Source organism: Propithecus coquereli, unplaced genomic scaffold, assembly GCF_000956105.1.
Source record: "Propithecus coquereli isolate 6110/MARCELLA unplaced genomic scaffold, Pcoq_1.0 Scaffold18, whole genome shotgun sequence".
NCBI lineage: Eukaryota > Metazoa > Chordata > Mammalia > Primates > Indriidae > Propithecus > Propithecus coquereli.
The window spans coordinates 11,680,550-11,692,441 of NW_012142745.1; the positions used below are offsets into that span (position 1 = coordinate 11,680,550).

An 11,892-nucleotide genomic window follows, 5' to 3' on the forward strand; every position below is an offset into this window, starting at 1 on the left:
AGAGAAAAAGGAACGCTTATACACTGTTGGTGGGACTGCAAATTAGTACAACCTCTATGCAAAACGCTATGGAGATTCCTCAAAGAACTAAAAGTAGACCTACCATTCAATCCAGCAATCTCACTACTGGGTGTCTACCCAAAGGAAAAGAAGTCATTTTATCGAAAAGACACCGTACTCAAATGTTTATTGCAGCACAATTCATAATTGCAAAGCTGTGGAATCAACCCAAGTGCCCATCAATTCATGAGTGGATTAACAAAATGTGGTATATGTGTACCATGGAGTACTACTCAGCCACGAAGAAGGATGAATTAATGCCTTTTATAACAATTTGGGTGGAACTGGAGACCATTATCCTAAGGTGAAGTATCTAAAGAATGGAAAAACAAACACCACATGTACTCGCTATTAAATTGGAACTAACCGATGAGCACACATGTGCACAGAGGGAAGTAAAACTCAGTGGAAATCAAGCAGAGGGGAGGTGGGCGAAAACCTACCTAACTGGTACAATGAACACTACCTGGATGATGGGCACACTTACTGCTTTGACTCAAGCATTACAAAAGTGATCCATGTAACCAAAAACATTTGTAGCCCTGTAATATTTTGGGGAAAAAAAGGACAATTAAACTAGCTTCTAAGTGACTCCCAGCAGAAGTGGTGGCAGGTCCCCAAGCCTCCTCACCAGCCTTAGTGGGGGCTACAGTGTCCCCATACTTGGCCTTATAGGGGAAATGAGCATGAAGACAATGGCTACCTTTAACTTTAGTCAAACCCTGGATTAATGGCTTTTAAGTCCATAAAAAGCAGAAATCTCTAATTTCCCATTATTCAAAAAGTCAGAGAAAAATATTCATTAGGCCTATATTCTGACAAGTTTGTTGGCTTTTGATTATCTGCAATACCTGAATACTGTTTGAGAAAATTAATAGAAATTTGAAGTTGAACTATAGGAATTACGAAACATCTACTGAATGATTATACAGTTGACATTTGAACGACACGGGTTTCAACTTTTCAGGTCTATTTATGTGTGGATTTTCTTCTGCCTCTGTCACCCGAGACAGCAAGATCGACTCTTCTTCCTCCTCCTCCTCTTCAGCCTATTAGATGTCAAGATGATGAGGATGAAAACCTTTATCATGGTCCACTTAATAAATAGTAAATGTATATTCTCTTCCTTACGATTTTCTTGATAACATTTTCTTTTCTCTAGCTTACTTTATTGTAAGAATACGGTATACAATACATATACAAAATATGTGTTAATCGACTGTTTATGTTATCCATAGGCTTCCAGTCAACAGCAGGCTATTAGTAGGCAAGTTTTGGGGGAGTCAAAAGTTACATACGGAGTTTCAACTGCATGGGAGGTTGGTACTATTCAAGGATCAACTGTAAATCCTTATGCAGAAACCCTGTGTGATGAGTGCCCTCTGAGAAATGAAAATTCCTTGTAGATTTCTATGGCTAATATGAATTGTGGGGGCCTTGTCCCTTTGTACAAGCTGATTGTTCCCTCTGCTGGAGCGCTCTTACTCTCAGACAGACCTAGGAGTCATGCCCTCATCTCCTGCCCATCTCTTACCTTCTCGGTGAAGCCTACCCTGACTACCCTATTGTCAAATGCAACCCTCCCCCTGCCCACCAGCCCCATTCCCAATCTCCCTTTCCCTATCCGTCTTTTCTTTTTATTAATAACCATGGCACTTAGTCACATAATTTACTTATTTATTATGTGTATTGTTTATGGTCTTTCCTTATCTCTCCTTTTGCTAGACAATAAGCCCCATGAGGGCAGGGATCTTTTTCTGTTTTGTTCACTGATGTATCTGTGTCAAGTGCCTAGAACGGTGCCTGCCACATAAGGAATGAGATGAATGAAAGAAAGTTCTATGGGAAGGTGAAATAGTCATCTTTTGAAATAATAGCAACCTTTTTCATTCAAGATTAATTTTACATTTCCAAGGTTAAGGTATAAAAAATTCAGCAGCAAAATGGGTGCATCTCTGGCTATTTTGAGAAACTAGTCACTGTATTTGTTAAAGAACCAAGAGATTCTTTAATATTAAATATTGTTGTGATATTATGATAGAATTGGGAAGATGTATGCTAGAAAGAATCCAGATGGCCTTGGGTTTAAATCCTGGCTCTAGTCCCCATAAGTAACCGTGTGACCTTGATCAAGTCAGTTACACCCTGGAGCTCAGCTTTCTCATTGGCAAATCAAAGACAACGCCACCTGTTTATTGTGTGGTGCTGTAGTGTGTTGTGTGTATACACATGTAATACACCTGTGTCATAGCAAGCTGTCAATTAATGTTCATATCTTACTTCTTAGGCTATTGGCTAATGAAACAGTTTAAATCAAATTCAAAGTAAGCTTTTAAAAAACAGAATGATTTAATGAATCTTCGAGTACCCATTATCCAGCTTCAACAATTATCAACTCACGGCCAGTCTTGACCTCCAACACCTCCCACCCCCCACTCCCTTCTTCGTACTATTTTTATTTGTTTGTTTTGAGATAGGGTCTTGCTGTGTGGCCCAGGCTAGAGTGCAATGGCGTCATCATAGCTCACTGCAACCTCAAACTCCTGGGCTCAAGTGATCTTCCTACCTCAGCCTTCTAAATAGCTGGGACTACAGAAATGTGCCACCATGTCTGCCTAATTTTTCTATTTTTGTAGAGATGGGGTCTTGCTATGTTGCTCAGGATGGTCTCAAACCCCTGGCCTCAAGTGACCCTCCTGCCTTGACCTCCCAAAGTGCTGGGATTATAGGCATGAGCCACCATGCCTGACCCTCCATGCTATATTTTGAAGAAAATCCCAAATATATCATCTCATGTGCAAATATTTTAGTATAAATCTCCAAATACAAGAATTCTTTAAACAACATAATCATATCATTACCTCAGCTGAAAAAATTAATAACTTGCTATCATTAAATATCCAGAAGGTATTCAAATTTCCAAATGTCCCATAAATGATGTTTTTAAAAAACTTGTTTAAATCAGTATCCAAATAAGGCCTATACATTGCTATTTGTTGATATATATTTTAAGTCTCTTTCAGTCTCTTTTTTTTCCTTAAAATTTATTTGTTGAGGAAACAGGGTCATTTATCCTATGGAATTTGCCATACATGGGATTTTGCTGATGGCACAAAAAAAGTTTAATTTCTATAATAAAAAATCTGATATGTCAATGACTATAACCAACATCCTAAATGTAATGTGGTTATGGTTTCTACACAGCAGCAGGACAAAATGATTAATAGAAACAGAGCTGAGGGGCGTGAGCACAAGAACCGTGTTCGTTCTAACCTAGTAGGAACAACAAATGCTTCCGTGTGTAAAGGGGAAAGTCGTGCCCGATGTTGTAAGTATCCGTTTCCCTACTGCACTGACTATCCACGCCCCTTACCAGCACTCAGCACCCCCTTCCTGATGCGACTTCGCGATCCATAATTAGCACAGTTATTACTCTTAGGGATATGGCAGGTCATGCAAAGCCCTGTGAATGTCCACCCTTCGCAGGGCCCTGGACCCATTCCTCACCACACCACACCCGGGATTAGAGGAGGGGCTGACAGCCGGGCAGGGAGGCCCAGGTCAGGAGAGAAAATCCTGCGGCCCTGGGTCCTGGATGTGAAGAAGGTGCCCTCAGGAGCCAGGCTGAACAGAATGGGGCTCTGGCAAAGCTGAAGAAATCTGCCAGACATCCTGGGCTAAGAAAGGTTACTCAGACAGACAATAATTTTCTGCTTAATAGGAGGACACTCCCATGCGATTCCAATTGCCTAAGTGTCAAAAAAAAAAAAAAAAAAGATACAAACAAATCTGCCTCGAATGTTTTTGTTTCTTTTTTATTTGTTTGTGGTTCTTTTTCTCTTTTCTACTATTACCTCCTAGTTCCACAGCATGTCTCGAATGTTTTTGGAATGAAGAAGGATATCAATATGGTTTCTTTCAAATGTAAATGGTACAGTGATACACACTGCTTTTTGCAGTAGATCCTTGCATCTAACTTTTTTCTATTAAACAGCAGCTAGATTGCCAGTTGGCTCCAATATGTCTCATCAATGACAGCCCAACAGCATTTTGCATATGTAACCTAACTGATCTGACTGAATTTCCCACTGAAATATGGTTATTGGAGATACAGTGTGGATAAATTTATTTTCAGAGATTTCCTTTGCGTTTTTTTCATGTATAAAAAGTGGCAGCAATAGTGTCTCAAACACTTTCCTTTCACCAGCTTCCTGAATTTCTTACTATTTCTTGGGCTCCATAAATATTTGCAGAATAGCTAAGTGAATGAATTACATAAATGAATGAATACAGAGATCATATTATTCAAGAATCAGGGCCGGGCGTGGTGGCTCACACCTGTAATCCTACCACTCTGGGAGGCGAAGGCGGGAGGATTGCTTGAGCTCAGGAGTTCGAGACCAGCCTGAGCAAGAGCGAGACCCCCGTCTCTACTAGAAATTAGCCAAACAACTAAAAATAGAAAAAATTAGCTGAGTACGGTGGTGTGTGCCTATAGTTCCAGCTGCTCGGGAGGCTGAGGCAGGAGGATCGCTTGAGCCCAGGAGTTTGAGGTTGCTGTGAGCTAGGCTGATGCTGTGGCACTCTAGCCCAGGCAACAGAGTGAGACTCTCTCTCAAAAAAAAAGAATCAATAAGCAATGAACTCCAAGAAATAAAATTCCACTGAAACAGAGTCCAACCATAGAAATCTCTGCATGAGGAGATTAAATCTCAAGTCCCAGCTTTTAGGATCCAGTCACAGTCCACACAGCCAAACAGCACCACGTCAGGTCCCAGTGGGTCCCACGTATCTCCCCAGATACCCCAATGAGGCTCCTTGGTCTCAGCAAAGGAGTGTTTATTTCCTCACCTATAATACAAAAATCCCAATGCTAGCTCTATTCGTTGGATCTTACGGGGAAAAGAGCTTCTAAAACACTCAGGGAAAACATCTTAAGTTCCTATCACAGGAGGAGTATGAGTACGTTCTAGTGATCTGCTGCACAGCATGGTGACTATAGCTAATCATAATGTATTGTATATTTCAAAATAGCTAAGAGTAGATTTTAAATGTTTTCGTCACAAGGAAATGATAAGTATATGAGGTGATAGACATGTCCATTAGTCTGATTCAATCATTCCACAATATATACATGTATAATAACATTGCGTTGTACCCTATAAATATATGCCATTATTGTCAACTAAAAACAGCGTTTTTAAAAATGTATTATATATAATAAGGGAAAAAAAGAACTGTCATCAAGTCCTTCAGATCAATGGTTTTCAAACTGTGCTTCAAATGATACAGAAGTATATGTGTACATGTGTATAGATGTACATTATGGAGAACCGACTTGTAGATTTATTTTATTTTTTATTTATTTATTTATTTTTTGAGACAGAGTCTCACTCTGTTGCCCAGAGTAGAGTGCCGTGGTGTCAGCCTAGCTCACAGCAATCTCAAACTCCTGGGCTTGAGCAATCCTACTGCCTCAGCCTCCCGAGTAGCTGGGACTACAGACATGCGCCACCGTGCCCGGCTAATTTTTTCTATATAGAGTTTTAGTTGTCCAAATAATTTCTTTCTATTCTTAGTAGAGACGGGGTCTCGCTCTTGCTCAGGCTGGTCTCGAACTCCTGACCTTGAGCGATCCACCCGCCTCGGCCTCCCAGAGTGCTAGGATTACAGGCGTGAGCCACCGCGCCCGGCCCCGACTTGTAGATTTACATGGACAGTAGGTGTTTGTTTTTTTATAGAGACGAGGTCTCACTCTGTCACCCAGGCTGGAGTGCAGCAACATGGTTATAGTTCACTGAAACCTTGAACTCCTGGGCTCAAGCGATTCTCCTGCCTCAGCCTCTCAAGTAGTTGGGACTACAGGCTGTGCCATCACACCCGGCTAATATTTTGTATTTTATGTAGAGATGGAGTCTTGCTATGTTGCCCAGGTTGGTCTCAAACTCCTGGCCTCAAACAATCCTCCCACCTTGGCCTTCCAAAATGCTGGGATTACAGGTGTGAGCCATTGTGCCTGGCCAACAGTAGGTATTTGCGTTCACCTTCTCCTGCTATCATAAGGCATATACTTAAGCTTATAATACAATAAAATACCATATTTATATATTAATATATTGAGTAAAAATATATTGTTACATATTTATGTATTAGCTACCATTTACTGAGCACTTCATTATGTGCCAAGCATTGTGCTAAGTGCTTTACACAAACATCTCATTTAATCATTTCAGCAACCATGTAAGCCAGGCACTCTTTAAAAATTTTATTTATTTATTTATTTATTTATTTAGGGGAGGTTCATTAGGGAATTTGGAGGGCAAGATGTCCTGCCTCCCCAATCCCTCCACCCCCTGCCCTGCACCAGGCACTTTTCATTATCCCCATTTTGCAGATAAGAAAACCAAGGCATAAGTAAGTTAAATAACTTGCCCAAAGTCACACAGATAATAAGTGGTTTAAAAAAATAAAACACCAGAATTCCAAACTAACTTTTAAATCTTATGCTAACACATTCATTAGGATTGTAGCTCTGTACTCAAAAAGAAAGTCGAGCTGGATTAGGTTCGTTAAAATGCAATCGTACAAGTAAGTAACCCACTTATCTGTGCGAATCCCACTACCTGTTGACAAAGGAAATTATGGCTGGGAATATATTTTGCAGAACGAATATGCAACCTGTACTTCCTGGCAGCTGACTTTAACTTCTTCTCTGGGGAATGACACCCTAACTGTGCTCTAGATTTGCTTTGTAGAGAGTCTACATGTATGTGAGTTTTGTGCTATTTCATTAATTTGAACAAAGCTGAAGGAATAAATGATTATTCTGCGATTTGCGCTTGATTCTGCCGTTATTAAAAGAGAGAATGATATCAATTGGTCTATTCACCCAGGTCTGTATTACTACCCTGCTTTTCCTTTTTCTCATAGGAGAAAGGGAAATTGAATTTGATTTAATTAGGCAGGCCAGGAACTGTTGTTAGGTTGGTTTTCCCCACTTAAGGTGTATTTTTCCATCTTCTATTAAACAGTATTTCCTGGAGGGTAGGGTGGGGTTGGGGCGGAACGGAGGAAACAAAACAAACTATTTTAGTGGGTGTCTTTTCTCCACAGTTAAAGTAGTTGCCAAAATGTCCAATAAAACATTAAAAATCAAGTTTAAAAAAAATCCACATGCTTACCAGCTGCCACTCCGAAGGTAATAAAGAGATACTGCACGTTTGCAGCATAGGCACTCAACACCCAGCCCAGGGAGTTGACCAGCCCTCCCACGATCGCCGTCCGGCGGCACCCACAGGTGTTAATGAACAAGCCGATGAAGGGTCCTGTCACAGAGCATTGGAAAAGGAATTGACTAATAGCGCTTGATTTTCATTCTTTCTTAGTAAATCTTCATGTGAAGACAAAGAGTAAAATGTTATTAGAGCCGTTAAATAAAACAAAAAACCCCACATTGCGTTATATGACAAAAAACTTAGCATGCAAAGATGGCTTTAAATAATTTCATCAGAGAGAACGAGGTTCTGGGTTTGCAAGGAAGGCAGATCCGAAATAAATAAACATTCCTTCTTTTGTCTACAACAGAGGCCCTGAGCTAGTGGTCTAGGGGCTACCTCCACCCTGTGATGCATTTTGTTGAACCAAAACAAATTTTTAAAAATGTTTGGAATCTGTTGCCAACGTTTAGAAATTAAGAGAATTCACAAAAAGTACAGTGGCAACACAGACTGTCTTCCCACAGGGCCAAAATCAGCTGGAGCTGTGCAGTGGCAGACCCCGGTGGGCTGGGTCACACCCTTTGGAGTTTGCCACGGTCTCTACCCTTCCCTCTGGTCTTACACCTGGCCTCCTTTGCATTATCTGTGCGGCCTCTTTACGCACAAGGTTTTGACTCCAGACCTAAAGGGAGTACAAGAAGGGGGCTCTCAGAACTCCTGGGCTTCAAGCAGGGAACATATTGTCGGTTTTCACGAGGACACCCAGATGAAAGGCTTGTCATCGCTTCACTCATCCTCCAGCCCCCGCTGACTTGCACACTCCCTGTCTGGACCCGTCAGGCTGTGCACTCACGACACTGTGCGGAGATCCAGGAGTATGCCTCGTCATGCAAAATGGGACAGTCCTCGCTGCAGTAAGTATTACACGATAAACATTCTGATCGCGTCCTTTGCTTTGACATGCTAGTTTCTAATTGTCGACCCTCTTTGTTTTCTTCCTGATTTTGTGGTAATTTCTGATGTCACTGAAGCTGAACGCTTGTCTTGTGATCAAATAGCAATCCAGATCTTAGCAATACGATGGGAGACAGTACTCAATATCCAGTAAGCGGGCACATTTTAAACATCCTATTTTTGATCATTATTACTTTCCATAGTTATGAAACCCTATATGCAGGTGGGACTATTTCAAGTTAAAAATTTGTTGAACTTTCAAGAGCTACCCCTTATTAGCCCAAACTGAAATAAAATTTTCCTTTAAATTTCTAACTGTATTTAAGTGCATATTTGGGTACACAGTCTGCTAACGAGTTTATTTTGTCTAGTGATTTTGAGAGTGCCCAATCCTAAAAATTAGGGAGGTAAAGACTTATTAATTTAATTAATCCTGTTACATTACAGGAAGTAATCCAGTAGATAAACCTCTTAGACTAGACTTAATAGGTTAAGTCTATTTTTATATGTTACATGTTATATATTATAAAATACACACATTATAGAAATAATATATAAAATAAGCACATTGATATAAACATCTGAGGGAATTATTGGGGGTAACTGAAAATCGGATACCTTAAGTTAAAGATATTTCTTTGATTTCTTTACACGTATTTTTATTTTTCTAAACTCACGGTCACTTGACCACGCCAAACATGGATGAGTGGGTAAAAGAGAGAAAAATGCATGACTTGTCAGTTTGCTGTTGACAGCCCTTTGAAAGGTCAACAGATCATAGTTCAGTAGCACAATCATATTTTCCAAATTACAGAAACGGCCCAGAAGCAAGTTTTTCTGAGATATTGTATGTCTCTGAAAATTGTATTAAGATGGCATTTGAAGAAAACAAAAGGAGACAGTTCCCAAATTAGTGCAAATATTTATGTCAGGAGGAATTTTATGAATCAAAAAGAAAGTATTAACTGCTCTACTGATAAAAACATTAAGTTGATAACAGTGTCTGGCTTTTTAGTTAATCAACTCTTGCATGCTAGAGCTTCAGGCATTTATGATTTGCAGATGGGCAAAACCAGACCCACAAATGCTGTGACTCCTCCACAGTTACAAAATAGGCACATTTAAAAAAAATCCATACTGAAGCTTTCTGACTCTCAGTTTCATTTTCTACCCATTGTTTAGCGATGGTCTGCTGGCATCTCCAAGATCGAACTGCCATTTCAACAAAATAAAAGAACCCCCCTCACAATCTAAGGAGAGGAGGATAATATTACATAATTGAGATGCAGTCCTTTGGCCATGACTCACATCTTTGTAGAGCAATTCAGTGTTGGGAATGAGAGCATACGCATTATCAGACTTTTGCCTCTTCAGAAGGAATCCGAATCTTGGACCATTTCCCGCCTATTAAATTATCACATAGCTGCCGGGAACACTCTCAGGAAGTCAACATGTTTGGCCTATCCCAGTAGCCGATAGGTTGGAAAAAGCTCAGGTGAGGACAGGAACAACGTGAGGTGAGCCTTGGCAGCGCTCAGGGATGGAAGTAGGTCTCTGTGTGTAACCCTTCACTGCGTTAAAGAGCTAGGAGCCTTTCAATCAATGGCTCTCTGCTGTGGCTGCACACTGGAGTCACTTAGGAGCTTAAAAAAAAAAGACCCGATGCTTGCGGCCCATCCCAGGAGATTCTGATTTAACGTTCCAGGTGCAGCCTGAGCACCAGGGTTTTTAAAATCTCCCCAAGCAGATGGGACGTGCAGCCAGGACTGACAACCACTGCTTTACATCTACTTTGTAGGTAAATTACCTTTTGCAGCCTGTGGATTCCCCTAACAATACGGTGTCCACCAAGAATTAATTATTCAGAGAGCTATCATCACAAAGGCTGCTGTAGATATGAATGAGGTGATTGATTTTATTAAAACTTGGGTCTGGGCACAGTGGTTCATGCCTGTAATTCCAGCGTTTGGGAGGCTGAGGCGGGAGGATCACTTGAGGCCAGGAGTTTAAGACCAGACTGAGCAACATAGCAAGACTCCATCTCTACAAAAATTTAGAAATTAGCCAGGCATGGTGATGTGCACCTGTAGTCCCAGTTACTTGGGTGGCTGAGGCAGGGGGATTGCTGGAGTTCAGGAGTTCAAGGCTGCAGTGAGCTAGGATTATGCCACTGCACTCCAGCCCGGGTGACAGAGGGAGACCCTGTCTCTGAAAAAAAAAAAAAAAGTTGGGACCTCCTGCAGGACACTGGCAAATCCATGCTAGTAAAGAATGAAACAGCGCAAATTTATTGAATTTCCCACTGCAAATCACTGCCCAAGAGAGAGATGGCTTGCAACTACTGTAACATAATTTGTGGATTTTTTTATTTAAAAGGGGTAGCCCAAATGTGCTTACAATGATGAGAAAATAAAAATGATTTGTATCATTCACTTCAGATATATTTTCAGTTCTCATTTGCTGTAGTGGCAGGCAGAATGTCATAGCAGACACAATTTTGGAGTCCAACGAGCCAGGATTGAAGCCTATCCTGCACTCAAACTGGCTGTTCAACCTTTGGTAAGTTACTCAATGCCTCTGAGTGTTGCGTGCTCTTTCTCTGCAAGAGGCAGATGATGGTCTGGCCTCCGGTATTGTTGTAGGATCAAATGAGATAATGTTCATAACATACACTTGGCATGTAGTAAGTGATAAATAAAGGAGAGCTATTACTGCTGGTTTCTGGCTTGGAAAAGTTCCCTCATGTTGCTCAACAACTCTGCAGCCACCCTGTACCAGGAAGCTTAGGATAATGAACAGTAATTTAAGGTCACGATAGATGGAATAAAAGACCTTTCATTTACACAGCTACGAGGTCTGCTGTGTTATGATTTCTGAGACCTAGGGCAAAAAATGTTTATCTGGCAGGCGGCTTTCCCTTTAAAAAGATTAGTCTACAATCTGAAATTCCGCTGTCTGGAATTCAGGGACTCTCAAACGGAATTCCTAACACACAGTTACCACTCAATTAAATTAAAGATGACCATCACATTTCACCATCACTATGAGTTAGGTATTCTTATTTTGGGGATCACCTTCAAAACCATATCCAGTAATTTCAGGACTGGTTTCTGCTGCTTATTTCTATAGAACTTGTGAAACACAATATCTAAGACAACCTTATTGGATGGTTTGGGAGAGATTGCAACATCTCATATCCTGGTCGTTTTTTGAGTCTTTTTTGTTGCACGCACACACTTCCTCAATTGAATCTATATGTGTCTTATTGTATCCCTGAAAAAATTTTTTAAAAAGGTAAGAAAGCTGGATTTTAAGTGTTCTAAAAGCACAGTTTTCTTTTACTAATTTATTGAGAAGGTAGAATCACAGCCAACATGAAACATTGCCTGCACTAAAACAAACCTACCTAGATTTTTCATATGACAAACAGTCCTAGTTTTAACAAGACCAATGCAGAGTTGAAGGAGTCAGTTCAATACTGTGATAGACAAAAATGATTTATCAACCATTCTCTGATACGCATAATGCTGCCTTTATTTAATTTTGAAACTATCAGTATTAATTCCCTTTTATAAACAAGCACGCACACATACATGCACACATACATGCCACACGTCTTGAGAAATAATACCTTGTCCTTGTTTCCCATCAGTAGCACTAC

General features: G+C 40.5%; 1 protein-coding gene across 1 annotated transcript in view; it reads right to left on the bottom strand.

Annotated features, from left to right (window-relative positions):
• LOC105808755 (monocarboxylate transporter 14) overlaps positions 1-11,892 on the bottom strand; it is a 27,746-nt gene that overhangs the window by 7,373 nt on the left and 8,481 nt on the right. The window contains exon 3 of the mRNA XM_012642482.1: positions 7,242-7,385. Coding sequence (XP_012497936.1) covers positions 7,242-7,385 — 144 coding nt within the window. The remainder of the gene's footprint in view (positions 1-7,241; positions 7,386-11,892) is intronic.